General features: G+C 35.2%; 1 protein-coding gene across 2 annotated transcripts in view; it reads right to left on the reverse strand.

Moving 5' to 3' along the window:
* The window catches only part of SNTG1 (syntrophin gamma 1), a 161,058-nt gene that overhangs the window by 28,021 nt on the left and 112,812 nt on the right, over positions 1-20,225 (reverse strand). For both annotated transcript variants that reach the window (XM_050891933.1, XM_050891932.1), the window contains exons 13-14: positions 18,436-18,507; positions 3,128-3,280 (exon numbers count right to left, since the gene is read on the reverse strand). In XM_050891933.1, the coding sequence (XP_050747890.1) occupies positions 3,128-3,280; positions 18,436-18,507 (225 nt within the window). The remainder of the gene's footprint in view (positions 1-3,127; positions 3,281-18,435; positions 18,508-20,225) is intronic.

Genomic DNA, 20,225 nt, shown 5'->3' on the forward strand with positions numbered 1-20,225 from the left:
TAAAATTTCTTATACATTTAACAAAAACTTTAAATCATTAAAAGTGACTATTAATAATATATACTGTGGATGTTTGGCTTTGGTTGCTGATTTCTCACATAGAGCTCATGAAAACCTTATCAGAACTGAAGCATCCCCCTCCCAAAAGAACCAGAAGATATTTCAGCACTCATTTCTTGTTCTCTCACTGAATATAGAATCTTCAATTGGGTTTATGAATAATTCAGCGGGTCAGGCAGGGGCTGAAGAAGACAACCCAAAGTTGTTCCTTAGATTCTACTCCCTCAATATACACAGTTTAAAATATGGAAAGAATGATACGTTGTAAACCTAGTGCAAGCTATCTCTGAAGCTAAGGGAAACCATACTTTAAGTCCAAGATTTAATTCAGACTTTCAAACTCAGATTCAACTTCAGTGGAGACAAACGTTGAAGTACTGTAACACAAAGCAGCTTACACAAGAATCCTTATATTAGGGAACAAACAACTACAATACAAACAAGAAGGACGGCAAGAAAAAAGTTCATGATGGAAGTGGTAAAAATTTTAGCATAAAGTAGCAGGAACACAAAGGGAACCTGACAATCATATATAATTGCCCATCATTATGCAAGCTATAGTAGTCTCAGATTCTTCATGTAACAATGCTGTGAGATAGTAAGGAAAAAGGATCTCCATTTCAACTAAAATTTTTTTCTTTTGATAGGTAATTATGAAAATGGATCAGCATCTCTTACTACTCTGAAGAAAACTAACTAAAGAGTAACACACCACAATGGCACCACTACAATATTGTACCACACATTACTGCTAAACTATTATCAGCTTGACTATCTCTCCTCTAATATATTTCTTTCCTAAAAAAAAACTGCTTAATTTTTATTTTAGATATACCTCTGACAGAAGCTATGAATTAGGCTTAAACAGAATTTATTAAATATCTGTAGTGAGGCATTTAAAAAATATTTTAATTTGTGATGTATTCTTTAGAATTACATCAGAATAGGGCCCTGATTAACCTCTCGTGGAGGTTAATGCCAATTTATACTCATTGAGTAACTCTGTTATTATTTGTATGATTATGGAACAGTACACAACACATTTGAATAATTTTAAATGGCAGTTTTAAACTGCAGTTATATTTTCAAAATTATATGATTTCATAGTAAGACAAACCTGCACACAGCTGGATTATCATTCATATGAAATATGAATATTCATAGGAATATGATTGCATAAAACACAATTCTAGTAAAAATGTACAGCTGATGATACCTTGATTTTGAACCTGTCACCTTTTTTTCTCACAGAGCAATGAAAGAACTTGTCGGAGACAAACTAGTCAAAACAGATTTTATCTGAATCTGCAAATTGGTGGCTGAAAGCAGTAATGGATTGCTGAAAGAAAAATGAGGAGGCCAAGACCAGTTATATTAAAAATTAATATTCTATTTTTTTTCCCAACTGAGATATAGAGAGGCAAGAAAATAAAGAAAAAAAGGTGAAATCATAAGTGTGAGTTCCACAATAATAATCTATCATGAGAAGCCTGTTTGTTCACCTTCACAAATTTGCTATAATCAATTAGTATCAGGAAATCATTACTTTTGAGTTCATAATTGCTACTCTGAACATCAGTAGAGTGAAAAGAAAGGTGGAAAGGTTAAGGTTAATCTGAGGTTAAGATTATTAAGGAAATTCTTTTTGGGAAACATGGGAGTAATTTTGAATAAATTAATTACAAAACTCGAGAGAAAAATCTAAACTAGGAATGCTACAGTATGAATCAATATTAGAGAAGAACAAATACGAAGTGGCTTCTGAAGAAAATTGCCATATATTCTTTTACTGACGGCACAGTACTGCTTCTACAAACAATGTTGCAGTCAGGTTATATGAGAAAGACAAAGCATCTCAAATATTTAGTAGCAGAGGATATATATTGTTGCAATTTTTATACAGAAAAACTACACTTACATTTTTCAGCACGACAATCAGAGTTCAAAAGGTAAGAATAGCTCCTGTAAAAGGCAGCAGAGTGCATGAACTTAAAGATAAAAGTTGAACCTTCTTCGACTCCTCCTCCAACAAAGGTAATACGCATCAAAACTGACAGCAGTGTAGTTTTTGCAAAATGGATCGTCATTAGTATATACCAATTCAGTTCATCTGCATGTGTTGGTTTATAGGTCAGAAGAGGGCTACTATATAACTAACAATTTGTCTAAATAAAAAACTGTCAGTGCTTGCATTCCCAGGAGGACGCAGAAAACGAGTGCAGGGAAAGTGAGCATTAGCTAATACTTGCACAGGCTAATATGCTAATATGACTTTTGTAGGCGTGTATACAGAATAACTCGTGGCAACATCAACTAAGGCTGTTCCAACCACATGTATTTTTTATGATTAGAACATCCATATAACAACTAGGATTAGGTGAATTATAATTGTGGGGGGTATTTTGTTTCTCCTATTTTAAATCAAAAAAACATGACTTTTTAGTCATGTGAGTAAAACAGAGCTGTCTTTAAACACTCTGATATGTAATTTTGCTATAAAAATTCGCTAGTAATCTGTACCTCAATGTCAGCCATCTCTGCTCTGTCATCTGACAATTGAGTAAATACACAAGAAACAAGAAATGTGTGAAAAAAGAATAATGTATATGAGGTACAATTTTGTTCTCGTTTGCATCCAGTAAGTACTTCTCACTCAGTGTACTCTCATTCCTGATTATTACAAGGACAATTTAATTCCTGCAAGGTTCTCTTGTGTTATCCAATATCAAATAAAGTAGCATGTAAGACAGTATGTAAGAATATCTAAACAGCTGTTTATGTCCCTGATTTATAGATTGTTTTATTCTTCTGTCCATGAACTTTAGTTAACAAATATGTATCACCTAGTCGTAATAACTCAAAGATTGTATTTGAGGTGATCTCTTCTGAATGTTAGATTGCAAGCTGTTTGGGAACACCAAAAGGGTTTTTATGCAATGACATACATAGAACAATAATAATGTGAGAGCTGCAGGAGATCAGAGAATTTCTTAAATTGCATCATTATTTCATATAGACCTAATTTGTTAATGTACCAAAAGGTAATCATCAAGGCAGTTGTTCTCACCTGTATCCGTTCAACTTCTAAAAAAGTTGCTGTTTGGAAGGCTTTTTCCCATACTGTTAGGTCAGACTCTAGTTCCACAGAAAAGTAAAGATCTTCTCCAGATTCAGACTGGACACTGAAGCAATGTTTCCGTCGGTCCAGGAGATCACTGTCCTGATGAAAACCTGAAGTTATATAATCTGGCATACATCAATTAATATTTTTAATTGCAAACATCTATTGCCTCAAACCTAGCATTTTTAAATGGCATTTTTAATGATCTAACACTGTAGTAACTACTGAGAGCTGAGGGACTGAAAATTAGGGGTTTGGTCTAAACATTGACATTTCAATGAATTTTAAACAGAACACCTATATTCAAAACGGTACAGAACAACATAGCATATCTGGCATAACTTCCAATATTTTAACAAATCACTTCTCAAAAATGTTATCAGCTATACACTTTTAAATTAGATAGATACGTTCTATAAAAGGTGTCCACTTCCTATTCACGTGAGAGGAACACAAATATCAGCTTCTCTGACCTGTTTGACTCACCCACCCTACTCTAGAAGGCTGGCCAAAGGAAGTAAGAGATTTATTTAAGCAGTATGAAAAGTCCATCTGTCCTATTTTCCCTATAGAGGCTAGACAAAACAAGTTCATATTTCAGGTGGCTTACAAAATCCAACATAAAAATTGTCTATAGCTGCATACTGCCAGTAGAGACTATAGTGGCTGCCAGTGGTTAGGTTGCTGGCTTTGGACCTGGAGGAGGAAGTTACTTTTGGCTTTACTTTCAACACAACACCACACAATGGATATCAGGTTGTAAATATATAATATTTAATGATTGCTAGCATTTGTAATTGGCACTAAATCAAAGAATAACCAAGTTAATCAGGAAATCCATCACTAAAATGTTTTTCAATTTATTTATTTTTTTTTAATACGGGATGCTTTATGCTAAAATTCTGGCATGCAATTTGTCCTTGTGAAAAATACACTTGCAGAAACAGTTTTAATTAATTTTGTCCCTATTACGGCAAAGCAGCTGTCACAAGCCACAAGCTCACCAGCAGCCCTTGCAAATACACCTGGAAATTTGGGTATATGGAGCTTGGGTGCAATTTCTACAATGCTACCCCATAGCAGAGGGCACAGTTGAGATCAGTAAAGGAGAGTCACAGGACAGTATTGCCTTCTGGTTATACACAACTCGAATAGACCAAGGGCACCATAACCAGCTGACACAAGCTGGAAGAGCACCTTACATTGTTCAAGCCAGCTCTCTCTGGAGCAGAGAACCAGGAACCTAAAGCTGACCGAGAATGGAAATATATAAAACAGGAATCTGTATGAAACTACTACTCTCAGGCAGATAAGTAGGTAATGGTAAAGTAAGCACAATTTTCCTCTTTCTTTTCATTCAGTAGACATGTGACAGACCTGCTCAAGAAAGCCAGTACAGCATGCATTCAAGAATGCTCCTGGTTCAAAACTGCTTTACAGTTTCCAGAAGAATCAGCTATGAAGGCAACACACCCTCTCTTTGCAATCACCATGACAAAACCGAGTTGCTCAGATTTTAAAATGAGCAGTCACTGTGGAACAATCTCTTTCCTTACTTCCATCAAGTCCTAAGCTTAGTAGCCTAATAGCATTGTCATGGATGGAAAAATCAGAGTGAACATAGGCTGTTAGATCTTAAAAACAGCATTTCCAAAAAAATTAGTATTGTCACAGATTTTTTTTCTAAGTGTTCAGAGGGCTGTGTAGTTGAACTAGCTAGATGTAGCTAAATAATAGCCTATGTCCTATGACAAATGCTTTTGTCTCTTTTTTCTTTTTTTTTTTTCTTTCCACTCAGGCCCCTCTGCTAAAACTAAAGTGCCAATTCTGCTCACAGTATGTTTTGACCAGCATTCAAAAAGGAGGTCATAATGTCTAGGCTGCTGTTAATGACACCTATGCTCTACTGCACGCTCAGCCTCAAAGCACACAGAGCAGCAGCAGCACGGTGATGAATGTTTAATCTTGTGGATGTGTGCAGCAACATAAAACATGTCATCTAGCACCTGACTATACAAATCCCATCAATAGGAACTGGATGAGTAAAAGCACTGGCTGACCCTCACTCCTCCAGGGAAGAAAAGCTACTTTGTATAGTATGACAGCACTTCTTGCCTAACAGGTCTTAAGCGGGGTCTTAAACTCATTACGCTCCCAGAGCTACACCTGATTGAATGGGCTTGTTGGTCCATAACCAAATGGACCTATTCAGCATGGAGTCTGACAAAACTCATGTGTAAGGTACATATCTTTCCCAGGGAAGGTTTTAGTTCTTCATAGCTACAACCTCAGAAAAAACTACAAATATTTTGAACTCATCTTCACCTATTCTTCACAACAGTCAGTAGAAAACAATTAATTATTACTAGTGCAAACTCTTAACCCTTATTTGAAACAAGACTATGGCACTATGTGGGATCACAGGAATCACTGTCATTAAAGCAATTGAAGTAATAGCCCCTGTTTTTAAATGGGAGGAAGTTTAGTGCAGTGCTCGGTTCCAGAATGCATATCTGTATTTAGTTGGGCACAGTTAAGGTTTGATGCTTTTAAATTACATTGTTAGACTCTCCCACTCTTACAGGCTTTTTTCCTATTGAGAAGAGTATGCTGGCTATGAAAAAGGGATGAGGTCTAGCGTAGACTGTGAAAAATGAAATGTTAAAAGTTTTACTGAGATTGATCTCTGTTAAAATGTGTTTGAAAAATACAAAAGTCTCAGAAAAGTCTTTGAAGTGATTTAATAAAAGCTTGTGTATTTTATTATCAACTTAGCTAGCAATAATCGTACTAGATTTTACTAAGCATTACATCAAACCTAGAGGATGAAAAGAGAAAGAAGAGCTAAATGGGATCTACAATATTAATCCATGTTTTTGCTATTTGTATATGAAAATGAGAACATTCTTTGATTTAGAAAAGATCTAATCAATACTAGGTAGCATTTCCCCTCAGTGGTTTATATATAAAAAATTTAGAATTTCAACTACTACATCATATTGTGACAAACAACACACCCAATGTACCCATTTATTATTGGAATTCACATTTTGTGAAGTTCTTATTTGGAATGAAAAAAAATTCAACATTTCCACAGAAACAATAATTTTCCACAGAATAATAATTTCATTTTTTGACTAGTTCTAATGTATGTACTTGTGATTTTGATATCAATGTCTATGGTTGAGTACATGGCAAGAAAAGTTCAAGTCAAATATATTTAAATGTTGTACTTTAGTTTTAAAAAAAATGCTGATGTACATATGAGGTATTCCTTTCCTTCTTAGTGGTATTTCATTCTACCTGTAAAAATAATTTGGTGCAAGGCTCCCTTTAGTACTGCTTCTGCTCCTTTTTGCTGCAAGATCTTTCTTTAGTTTTTCATTTGTTCTCAGGCATTTAAAAAGTTAAATCTGTATTCCAAATTTCTAGATCTAACCATGTTGCCATTTGTACAATGGATAACTGCAGGAAACAATATGTAGGCAAAGCTAAAAGATAGCTATCCAAATGTCCTTGTAAAGGTTGGAATTTAAAGCAAAATTTTTTCTTAGGAATCCAACTGAGAATTGTCCAAAAGTCTCTGCAAATTTAAAATAAACTTGTCAGGAGTCTCAAAAACCGGTCTGGATTAAGCAGGAATCTTCATTAATTAACTTTTACCAAATGGTTATTTCAGCTAAAATATAAAATGTCATTCTACCCATTTAAGAATCTGCTATGACCCTGTATTTTTACAATTACTTACTAGTCAATGACAGACATGAGACAATTTGATGTTCATTTTTTAAGAACTCTTTCATACCATTAATGATTAGCTGTACCATTTGCCCCTGATGTTCTCAATGTGAATTAATAAAGATTCTCTGAAGAGGAACAGTCACAAAACTTGTAGCAGTATGCTAATTCCCTACGGGAAGGAAAGTAGTCCTGCTGAAGGATGGGCTGTGAGGGAAGTCCTTGGCTCACACCCAGCTTCAGGGTAATCCAGCATCTCTGCTGACAGGATGGTATGACTCCTGCTTGCCTAATTAATAATGATGTCCATGTTAAGTGAGAGTAATAAATTTGTCTAAGGGAACCAAGCATGGCTCATTAGGCAGGTCCTTTCAAATTAAGGCAGAATGCTTCTTTATCACTAAGTAGTGACATCGCCTTCTCTTCTGCAGAGGTAATCTTTTCTCTTTTGAAAGACTGCCCTCTCCAGAAGCAGTACTGCTCCTTTTCGATTACTTGTGTTTTTTCATTTTATGTATGATGAATGCATTAAATACCCATGTTTTGGCTATTATTTAAATCCGCTAAGATGCAAGAGACCCTCAACTTTTACTATGGTCAGTGACAGTTGAGTCTTCTATTCTACAAAGGTCTGTGCAATAGAAAAAAAAGCTAGGTCTACCAGTTTCATGCTCATGGCATGATTTTTACCCAGGTAATTTGGCAATGGAACAGTAAATATTAGTGACACTGGCGAGCAGTTTTTGACATGAACAACAATTCATGTAAGATGTTCAAAACCATCCTAATCAGTTGTATACCTAAACAGACAAAACAGACCTTGACTTTTGAGATAATTTTATTTCAGCTGTTAAAATGAGGTAAATATTCATGCTTGTGTTATTAATTATAATAATTCTTAATAATACACAGATGAGAAAACAAACAAAACCTGTTTTCTTTGTTGATTACACAGTCCTGCAAAAAGAAATCTGTCCTATCATAACCAAGATTCAAACCTAGCACCTAAATTCTCTGAAGATAAAAAGCATTCTCCCATCAATTCAAGAGTGCAATAACTCCAAGGCAACTGTAAAAACTAATTACATCATGACTTTACACTTGCTGGCATCAGTGCCCTGATTATTTTACTGTTTGTGTCTCCTTTCACTTATAAACTCCATCTACATAAACATACATCCTTCTTTTGAAGGGATTCTAATGATCTACCACTTTATCTGAAACTTTGGGTACACTTTTCTTGAGCATCACTGTTAGTTGCTATGGAAATGGTTCTAATAGCATTTACAGGCAGCAGGGAACAGACCCACTCCAGAGTGAAAAAAAGATACTGCTTCTCCAACATATCCTCATTAATCAAGTAATAAATAAAAAACAATCCAGGCAGGCATGCACGTGTTTGTACATCTCTCATCTTATTTGGACACTTCTGAATTTTGATGTTAAAAAATGTAAGAAAAATGTTGAAATTGCATGTATTTATATAAACCAGCATATTATTATATATATTTAAATAAACACAGAATGACAGCTAAACTAAAACTGGACAGAATATTTTTTAATGTCCAAATTTTATGAAAATACATTTTCTCAAGTGGAAAAATAATTATAATTACAGGATAAATTTTAGTTTCAATTAAATTTCCATTAGACAGATTTGTCTGATTGCTTGAGGAAACAGAAATGTTCACTCCCTGTAACCTATTAGGTACAGCAGTAAGCTCGAATTTCTTTCCTATTCTGCCTGAATAGGAAAATTAATTTCCTATTCTGCGTGATTAAAAGATGATGCAATCTCAAGGACCCTCATCTGAATCAGAGCAAGAGTCTGAACACAGGTTTCTCCTGGGCCAGTGCCATAATTGTGCCTATTTCTTAATGACCTCCACTCAGAAATGTGTTTATTTTAATGCCGTATGAGGAAAATTTTCAAAGTTTTCATAAAACAGACTAATGTTTTGGGGAAAGAAATTATTCTAATACTTTCCAGAGAAGCATTGGTGGTTATTTTCTGCTAAAGAGAAATCAGAGACTAACGTAATTACAAACAGAGATTAAAAAATGTGTTGATCATCTCTTTGGAGAGTTATTAAGGTTTTGTACCTCTCCAAATTTTGAGGCATTATTTGCTGGAAATTTTAAGAACAGATCCCAGAACAGTAAACATAATGATAATAGATAGCAATGCTAAAGAGTGATCCTATCTTTTTATTCTGAGCCCTTGTTTACAACTTTCTCAAATTTAAATAATTGTAGCTGGGTTTTTTTTCCGTATTAGTTGCCTACCTGAGGATATTTTTTATTTTCACGTTATAGTTAAAACAGCTGAATCTTTTCTGTGAAATAAATGAGGAAAGGGAATGAAATTGGTTTGTCCATGTTAAAAACAAAGAAACAAGTAGACAAGCAGAACCACCTCCTGAAACTGCTTTTTGGGTTGCTCTGGGGCCTCTGTTCTTTGGAACGGCAACTACTGCTTCGGGGGGAGGAGAGGAAACTTTTGCTACCCTTGAAAAAAAATACAAATTAAGATCTACTGAAAAATTTAGATGTTCTGGGCAAAATTTGGCTGTTACTGTTTTGGAGATTTCATTCTGAACATCCTCCATCCCCATGGTGTATAGGAAGAGAAGAACCTTCCCTACTTTTCCCAGCTGTTAGGAGATGTTATGCTACTAGCCATGGGAAATGAGAACAGGATACACTATTTCTCCTTCAAGAGGCTATGTACCTCTTCAAGAAGAGAAAAAAGCACCCGACTCAAAAACAGAAATGGACAGAGAAATTATGTGGAAGAAGAGTCCTTATAATTCTCACATGGTGAAATTTTTGTGGGTTTTTTGGCTTTTTTTTCAACTTTAGATGCATTTGTTTTAAAGGTAGGAAAAGGCCTTTTAAAGGTCTTCCTCATGAAGGACACAAATAATGGAAGGATAAGAATTAAATCTGATTAAATAAAAGGCTGGAAAATTACTGGATTATTCATTATAATAAAAGCATTACTTACATGACTGCATACTCTTTTTCTTTTTTTTTTTTTTTCCCCAACAGAATTCCTTGCTCAAATAGCTTGTCAATACATTATGGCAGGCTGAGAATAGATTAGGGTAGCATAGTGAAAGCATGTGTGTTAGATATCAATATGTCAGCAAATTTGTATCAGCAAATGTGTAAAAAATGATATTTTACGTGTACTTGCTAATAGTGCTCTGAAAAAAATTCGAAAGTGCCTATGGAAAAGAAGATCCTATCATCAAACAACAAGATAAAAATTTGTTAGGAAATTAATATTTCTGTTTTCAGTGACGGCTCTGGCTGTTGAGAGTAAGTAATACATAGACCTCCACTGTGAAGAGAATGTGCCAAAGGAAATTTTGAATAGTTGACGCTGAGACAGGAACAATTTATTTCATATAAGGAATGGAACAGATCCAGTGAAAAAATACAGTGTGACCACTGTTGCATGAAAGCCTGTAGTCCTAAATTCTTTATGCAATAAAACAGCAAAATCTTATGCTAAATTTAATTATTGCAATAGTCAGAAAGAAAGACAGGAAAAAACCTCAAATAATTAAAGAATGTGACCAGATAATAAGAGAAAATTGATAAATTAGAGAAAAATGCTACACAAAAATCTACCAAAATTGATGCATCAGAACATATTAGTGGATAAAATACTGACAATCATGCATCACTCCAATCTTGAGGAATGATGATTAGACTAAGTCAATGAAAGGAAACCTTCTGAAACTTTGGATAAATCTTGAACATCTGGGATGTAAGACATATACTTGTCTTTCCTGAGTATTCTCATTCAGTATGTCTATTTCACACTTTATTTCTGTTCTTTTTCATCATTCTTTTTGCCTTATGTTAAAAGTTGAATTTGGCTTTGCCTTTCAAGGATGTTGCAACACCACTGTCGGTTTCATAACTAGACAGGCAGCAAAAAGCAATTTCTTAAAGAAGAAAAAGCTGATGCCTTTAACCAACAGAGAGGTTGCAGGAGTCATTTAAACATACATTTTCTGTATCTGTTTTTCTTTTCCTCTGTGTGCTTATCTTGTTATTTCTTCCAGGAAGCAGGATCAGACTCTGAGATTGGCAGCCCCAGCCCAACACAACTGACTCATTTTTTCCCCAAAAGGTGACAGTTTATATTATCCTAATATTGCATAAAAAATGTCAAAAAAAGTTTTTTTCTTTAAAATACAAAAGAAACCTCTTTAAAGTTAAACAGAAAAAGCCTTACTTAACTTTACATTTAATATATTGTTTGTCCTTCTTTTTCTGAATCAAATAAAAAGTTAACAAGCCTTTATACAGTGGCAGTTGTCATGCATCTATAACACTGCCTCTTTGCTTTAAAAAAAGACTCTTACATGGTGCTGTACAGTTACAGGAACATCAACTTCTTTAACACACAGGGCCCATTAGATTTATCCAAATTAACACACCACAGATTAGGGATTGTATCACTATGTACATGTTGAAAAGAAATGAACTGACATCACATACAGACTCACAGAAAATACGGATGATCGGGCCAGAGGTGTGGTCATCTACTGCATATCTCTATGTGAGGCAGGAGCAGCTACACACCAGCTTATGCTTATAAGGATCCAGTGATGGAAATGCAACGGCCTTGTCAGGAGCTCTATTTCAGTACTGAATGATACTAGCACCTGAGAAGTTTTTCTTTACTGTATAACTGAAGCCAACTTAATGATGGTCTTAATGTCAGTGGACTTGGAGATCATTTATGACTTTCACTATTTTTCTTCGCTTATAAGGCAACTGTAATTCTAGTTAGAGTGGGAACAGATCCTCTTTTCTTCGGAAACATTAAATACTCCTAAATTTAGACCAGGAGGCAAACCAAAGACTGAAAATTACTTCAACTGTTTAGAGCTGAAACACTCAACAGTTTAGCACTTTTTCAAAGAACTGGAACCTGGCTAAACCCTGGCTGAAAATCTAATTTTCCCTGGATGCAGCATTAACCTATTCATAAAATGGATTCATTACTTATGCCTCCTAAGCAGTTTTGAGTACGTGTGAAGTACTTTAGTGGAATCACATCAGGATGCAAGTCTCAGCCATTGAGCAAACTATGTTAATGACAGACCTCAAAATACGTTCTGTACCTTCACTTTATATGTTTATGTGTCTATTGGCATTAATTTTAAAATTTATCTGAATATATAAACATTTTCTGTAGCTTCCCATGCTTTCTGTATCATCCTTTTCCCATACTTGACTTACTTATTGGAAATGAAGAACAAAATTTAAGTGGGAAAATCAACATAACTGCATTTGAGGATTTGACACACACTAACAGCTAAATAAGGAAGTAAACACAAGTATTCTGAGACACCAAGCTGGTCCTGATTAAGATAGTAAGAAAATTATAGCTGCACTGATGTGAATGATGCCAGCTATAAACATCAATGATTCACCGTCCTTACATATTGCTGGCATAGACTGCCTTTCACAATTATCCTCACATTTCATTTCAGAGCTGATTTGACACCTGAATATGATTCCTGTTTTATGCTGAATAAAGTATGCTTTTTATTGTAAATCTCCAAATATTTTTGCATGACACATTGAAGATAGAAGGCAGGTGACTGAACTATAGAAAGCATTTTCTCAATTAAAAGGAGATGCTTGGATGAAGCTGAAGAACATTAGTAACTCAAGCAAACAAGGCAAACTTGCTTGCAGAGAAGTGCAATCTTTTATATTATTCTTCATAATTTACGTGAAAAATTTAACAAACTTTTTTCTACCCCCATATGGAAAAATCGCTTAAATATTTAAGTTATTTACAATTTATCAAAGATACTTAAATCTTGTTAAATTATACACACTTACACATGCATGCACATGCATACTCACTCAAAACACACATGTTAAAACTGCATATCAAAAATACAAGAGGTACCAAAAAGACATATACAGTTCAACCAGCTTTGAAGTACTGAACAGGACAAGGCCATCTGCCCATTTCTGAAGCTAGTGATATAAGTACCTGCTTTTCTGGAGTATTGAAGATTTGACCAATCCTAGCATTGGATTTAGTTGGCTGTTAATGGGGCTTTACCCCTCAAAACAGGGGACAGGGTGAAACAAGCTTCTTCCAGAATAAATCATAAATATTTATTCATAGCAAATTCTACCACCAGTTTTGTTGAAAGTTACTCATAGGTACATTTTAATGTCAGAAGTGGTATCATTAGATTAGCTTGACTTGGATCACGGATTTTCATCCACATGCTAGTGTTACTGTCCCACTAGCATTAGTTTGAATAAAACTGGTGGTAAAAGAAGAAAGTTGTTTAAAAGCTATCAACTTCTCTTACCAGTACCTTCCACCAATTAATCATCAGAACTTTTACAGTTTCTAACTTCTTCCCAATTTGAACTTGCCTGACTTTGATTTCTACTCACTCTTTCTTTTTACCTGTTTCTTTTTAGGGTTAAAGAGTTCTTCAGTGCCTTGTATTTTCTCTCTGTTAAAGTACTTCCACCCCATAATCAACAGACCTATTGAGTTTTTAATAAAATACTTCATATGCTTATCAATTTATGTATTTGTCACCCCAGGTCTTAAGTTATTTGCATCTCCATAAATGTTCCTGTTACATCAAACATAGCCCACTGCTGTTTGCCATTATTTCACAATGAATAATTTAATCCAATATAATTAAAATGTGATTTTTGTACTTAGCCTGCTTTACCTACTTTGTGTGTCAAAAATTATTATTTCAACCCAAAAATCTTGACAATGAAGAGCTTTATACTTACAAGATAGGTATTTTTACATGGTATTTTGAAAACTTTCTACAGAACCTTTTTTTATGATCCACTATTGTTTTGGTAGTATACGAATGTGATTGTTAGGGTTTGGGGTTTTTTTATACTTTTTTACTATCTAAAGTAGTAAATACTGAATTAGGGGATCAATGCTCCTTTGCTGAATTTATGTCAATAAAACTGTTTTTCACACAGTCAAAAGAGAGCTTTTTAAAATCTACTTTTATGCTTCAAATTTTAATGGTCTTCCTGATTATTTAGAAGGTCTTAATCACGGTAAGAATAGTGACTTATTGCCTTGCTTAGGGCAAGTCTCCTCCTCTTTCTTTTCCTTTTAATCTGATGGAAAAACAAACAAGAAAAAAAAGAATACAGTAACAACAAAATAGTGATTTACTAGAGGACTATTAGAAATGTGAATCCACTAGTTATAAATCACATAATAATCTCTGACATCTCTGATTAAGATGCAGAAGATCCTGCCTTTTAGGTGCTTGAGGCTGAGAGAACCGCAAAATTGAAAACGGTGTCCCAGTTTCTTATATCATTCATGAGAAGAGTCAGAGCCTTTGGAATGGATGCTAAAAGAGCAAGCACACTCCACACATGCAGGCAACTATGAAGAAAACATTGACCATGGTGGCAGATGAGTTCTGAGTTTTATTTAACATGTTTGGACTATATTCCCTTCCTGACAATTAAATCAGTGAAGTCCTCTGCTGGGTGTAGACATTAAGTGTTTTAATATTTTCACTGTCACCAGAAGTGGTAGTATTCTCTCATACTGAAACACTGAAATATTAATGTGTATTCAGTAGGATCTGGTAGTTCATATTCTCCACTGTAGCACTTCTGTCATGAAGAGAACTTAGAGAAGTCTCTCTGAGGAAAATTACAATTCTATTTAAAAAGACAAACTTAAGGTAGTAAGTCTCTCTAATCAAAACTGCTCTTGTGAAGTTCATCAGAATTTTAGTCAGAATTAAAGAATGGAAGAAGGAGAAAAAATGCTTTCAGACAGATTTAGTAAAGTCCTGTCCTTGTGGCATGAGGGACAGTTATTGAAGTTGCCCGTATACAGCAGGAGAAAATACCATCATGCTTGGGTGAAAGTTGCATCCTAGTTTCTAATGATTATAAGTCTAAATATGGAAAAAGGTTTTGAAACTTCTCATTCCAATCTAAGCAAGCCATGTAATGCAGATACATTTTGATTAGTAAGTGTTGTGATAACATTTAGTAATTCACTTTGACAAAGAAGACATGACCCAAGACCCACGTTCTTTCTAGCTCTACAGAGGTGTTGTGGCAGTCCTGACCAACACACTCAGTCCTGCACACAGATGATAAATCTTCTGCTCCTTCTCAGGACACCCAACAGCCTGATCAATATAGAAGGAAATATGCTTTGGAAACATTAATTCTAAAGGACTACTTCTCACTCCTGGGCAAGTTCGTACGAAGGTTAGCACAGACCACTTGCAAGTCCTTCTACTTAACGTGAAAATTAGCCACAGCAGCTGTATCTATACTAACAAATTAAGCATGTGTGGGACTGTTGACACTATATCCAGCTGGCAAGAACTAGACCACATCCATACTATGAAACTCTTTATCCCCCTAAAACAGGGTGCTCACATGCAACAGTTCATTACAAATGCTCCTTTGCCCATGATAACTCTCAAGCTATGCCAGGAATTGTTTGGGAGAGTGCTAGATGGTCCATTTGGCCCAAAATCCATGGTAGTGATCATTCTAAAATAAGTTAACAATATAGATGATGGCGTTCCACTGTCTGGGAATGTTCTATGATATTTACTCCTAGTGAAGCGTAGACTGAACAATCTGAGTTTAGCTGAGATTATGGAACTAAATCCACTTAAGAGACACTGAATGATGATATTGTCCTGCAAACAGGCATTACTATCTTCCTGGATTTATCTCGGCCCAATGACATGTGATTGTCTCTTCTGAAGTAGAAACACAGAATAATTCTATCTATCTTCTCAATTTTCCTGGAAAGAATGACAAGAACTCAGTCTCTGCTATGGAAGAACAGAAAGTGCAGGAGAGGGAACACTCTGCAGTAGAAGAGCCCAGGTTTCTTTTCTTCATTTTTTCATTAGGTTTCCTGAGCTATCATGTTATCTATCAATCTCTGAGAATATAATCGCTTCAAACCCTCTTAGCCTGCCCTTTTGCCTTTCAACTCATTCACCAAGGAAAACAAATTTATAATGAAAGTAGCATGTGAGGTACTATAGAAGGGAAGAAGTTTGAAGGCTATCACAAAGCACCAGAGTAACTTTTTTTAAGTTGCCTCTGATTCAGTAACATCCATGGGGCTTGCAAAAATGTGTCTAGAAACATGCACTGCTAAAATGGAGACATATATGATGCTGACATAAAAGCTGAACAAAACCTTGACTCTCTACAGAGGTTCAATGTAGTAGTAGTAATGGCAAGCTGTTTTTCTTGGTTTTACTTGCTTTTATATTTAGTGAAACCATGGTTAAGTCCTATCGTACCTGCTGCAGAAAACTAGAATATAGTGAAGATTAATACTCCGATGTCAGAAGCTGTAATTTCATTGCAATGATTTTTCTACTTCCATTTTTTATTATTTACAGGTTTTAGTCAGCTAAAGAACCCATTTGAAACATTTCAACACTTCATAAGCTTGACCATGTTTACAGACAATAAAGGAATAACTGAATATGAATAATGTGATAAACAAACACATAAATGATATTCCTATATCACTTAAACTGGAATTGCCTCTCTGCTGGGATGTCCTCTGTTAATACAGACTGAGAATGGAGGATCTACACCTCTTCCTAGACAGTTTGGAGAGCTGGATGATAAGAAAAAACCAGCATCTTTGCACTCTTTTCTGAGTTGCCACACAACAGTGCCAGGAAGGCATTGGTTTAGGTTTTACTACTTTGTGGACTGACTCCTCGGCTGTAACTAACTTCTGCTACACGGCTGAAAAGAGAAAAAAATCCCTGCATTGGTATACAAGAACAGAGGATAAAGGAGAAGGGGAAAAAAGAAAAATCGCTAAAAATGAGTCAATGAGAAGTGTATCAACAAAGGAAAATGGTAGAAGAAATGAAAAGAAGGACCTTTAAATTACAGAAAACTATATGGCATAGATTCCGTACATTTCTATTCAAACAGTATAATAAAATCTTTGGATAAGACACATGGAAGAGTCCTCCTGGCTCCAACAGGCTTACTTCTCAGAGAAAAGCTATCATGGTGCTTACTGTTTTCCAGGCTCAAGGCCTGAAGTAATCAGAGGTTACTGGGAAAAAAAATAAATGTGCATGCCACAAGTGAGATTTTTCATCTCTCTCAAAGCCTGACTGTGCTCTAGGAGCATTGTTCTTACACCCTCAGTGCAATGTCCTCACAGAGTGACTAACTTTTCCTGTTAATTCTCTCCCTATGTGGCCACTACTAAAGAGTCAATGTTTGCATACACTTGGTAGTTAAAGGACATACCACAGCGACGGGATGTGTTGCATTTGGGATGTTCTACTCCTTGATGAAGACTCCAGACCTCACAGCCAACATAGCAGTAAAACAACTCCTTTCACTTTTCTGTTCCGTATTGCTAGCAGAGAGGTTTTTTCCAGAGGAAAAATTTGGTTTCTTATTTTTGAAGTCTCTGATGTAAAAAATTTCTGAATTTTATGGAGCTGTTCCATCTGTAATCTGCCTCCCTAAGGAAAGTATAGTGAACCTATGTGACCTACAAAAACTAGGAAATGTACCATGTATGTCAGTATAAGGTCTTCCCAATGGGAAATACTTTTTTAAAATATGGTTTTTCATACTTCTTTTTGATACTAGTCTATCTTTGCCTAGATGAAACTCCAGAAAAGACCAAATTACCCTTTACATAATTTTGACCCAAAAAACCCAAAAGCAACATACACAGGAAAGCACTTCAGATGAATGGAGAGACAATTTTTTTTCATCTCTTTTTCATCTCCTTTTCCTCTTCTCATGTTTTAGATTGAGAAATGCTGAGCATCTGGAAAACTGCTTTTCACTATTTTTAAAACAGAGAGACGACCATATATATTAATTCTGAATGAATTCAGAATTAAAAATTAAATACAATGTACAAAAATGGCCCTATTCAATTTGCTACTCAGAGCTTTAACTTTCCAAACATATTTCATTATCTCTTCCCATTTATTACAGTTAAGGCAAACTGAAGAAATTGGAAAAAATAAGACAAAAGTTTTCAGAATGGTATTGCATATTTTAAGGACTCTGCTCTCAGTCTTAGTGAAATTTTACATTGCAGCCACTGTTAGTTGCATCAACATATTTGAAAGCAACCAAATTGATTGCTATTTCTTTAGCTCCTCAGTTAGAAAAAGAAATGTTATACTGGCTAAATGTGACATGAAAGTAAAGCTATAAAACCCACACAGCATTATGGAGAAATAAAACAGTTTCCTAGCCAAAATCAGTTTATTTCTTTCCAATTTTGCCATGCCTTCTAGTTTGGCTCTGTGCCTACTGACACCAGGACTTCTGATATTGACTTCAAAGGGAAAAAAAAAATTATCTCTTTCTGCAAGGAGGTCACATGCAGTTTCCAGTTGCAGTGTTATGCTCTGGCTTGTCAACTGGTCTGACAAAGTGGTAATTTATTTTATACTTTCTCATCATACCTTGAGAATTTTGCACATTATCTCATAAACTGAAAATGTTTTCTCAGCTCGTGTCCAATCCCAGGTTGTGACCTTGGAAAAAAACAAACAAACAAACAAACAAACAAACAAAACAAACAGGAAAAGGAAGTAAGTTATTTTGTCTATATCAAGAATTAAGTTTATTTAAAAAAATAAAAATCTATCGCTAAACCATTTACATCCAGTATGATGTACACAGAAAGACCAAGCACTGCCTCAGAGCACTAACTACCAGGGACCAGACTGTTCCATCCAGGCAGTGCTTAGGAGACTTCCTGCCTGTCTCCTTGTGCTTACGACACAGTGCCTTTGCATGCAGGCTGCTCTGTGCTGAATGATGAGGCTTCCCCTGGGAACTGGTGGGGGTTGCAGTGAGATCCTGAGAGGATGCAGCCCTCGAATTCCTCTCATAGAGCCTTGACTATAAGAAGGCATCTTTCTCACCGCTTCTCTCCTTGTAACTGCATGCCACAATTTGCTCCCAGTCACCCACATTGTTTGCAAATCCATAAAACCAAAGTCTCCAACCTTGCAACGTCCCAGACACTGACCCCACATGCCTTGAAATCCTGGGGAAAAAACTAACAGGAAACAACAGAGGCAAATATACAGTTTCTTTTTTTCTTACCAAGATTAATCTACTCCTAAATTCTAACAAACTAAGATTTGAAGAATAGTCTATTTCTCCTCTTTGTCTTAGGATCTGACAATTGTTTTTAACAGTATTAATTTTAAGCAATTATTTTACACAAAAAATTGCATAGATAAAAGAGTTCAATAAAATCATGCAAGGGTAAGGGTTAAGACTTAAATAAGACAGAAAGGGATAGAGTCAAGGCGATATCACAGCAATCTACAAATAACTTTCCAAGGAAACTGCGAGAAGGAAAGAGGAGAATTATTCACAGTCTCCAAAGACAGAACACACAAAATAGAATGAAAATTGAGGCTATATATGAAAAAAAATAATCTTAGTGGTAAGAAGTTTTGAACAGTGGCCTAGCTCCAAAGGAAGACAGTTGTATCATTACAGCTGTTAGACAAGATGAAGAGGCTGATGAAGACAGAAGTTTATTTGGTTTTCAAGATTCAAGAATAGAAAGTTCTTTGAAAAATGTATCATAAAATGGTACCCACAGCATATGAAGAAAATATTATATGAGACCAATTTATCTTTTATCTAAAGAGAAAACAATCATTAATAGACACAACATGGCTGAGAAGCATCTATCGGTTTGAATGCCTTGGTATAAAACTGTCTTGATCAAAATTATTTTGGTTGTGTAAGAAAATTCTATCCCTAACTAATTTTTAGTTACAAACACTATTGTAATTGAAACTGTTTTGAGGAAATCACAGTCAGGAATGAAAAGTTCAAAAATACAGTGTTATAGTTCCTCTTGTATTAGAATTTTATTTATTTGCAGTCATCCTCAAACTCAGTATTCACTGTCTTATTGAAGTATGGGTATTAAACCAGATTTCTAAGGAAGGGAATGACTAAATACTGAGAGTCAACAAATTGTTTGATATAGAATAAGGAAGTAAAGAAATATTGGAAATATACAATCTTTATGCCTGAGTTTTAAGAAGCTATTCAGAGATATAATGAACAACATGTAAAATGCTTTTGTCAGGGAAAGGAAGAAAGGTAAAAAAAAAAAGCTGCTCTTTCTACTGTGGACAAAAAATTAACTTTCTCACCATGAATAGAGAAATGGGGAGAGGAGTCTTGCTACAGCTCCACTGAGCCCAAAACACCAGCCACA

The sequence above is a fragment of the Gymnogyps californianus genome, chromosome 2, assembly GCF_018139145.2.
Source record: "Gymnogyps californianus isolate 813 chromosome 2, ASM1813914v2, whole genome shotgun sequence".
Classification (NCBI taxonomy): Eukaryota; Metazoa; Chordata; class Aves; order Accipitriformes; family Cathartidae; genus Gymnogyps; species Gymnogyps californianus.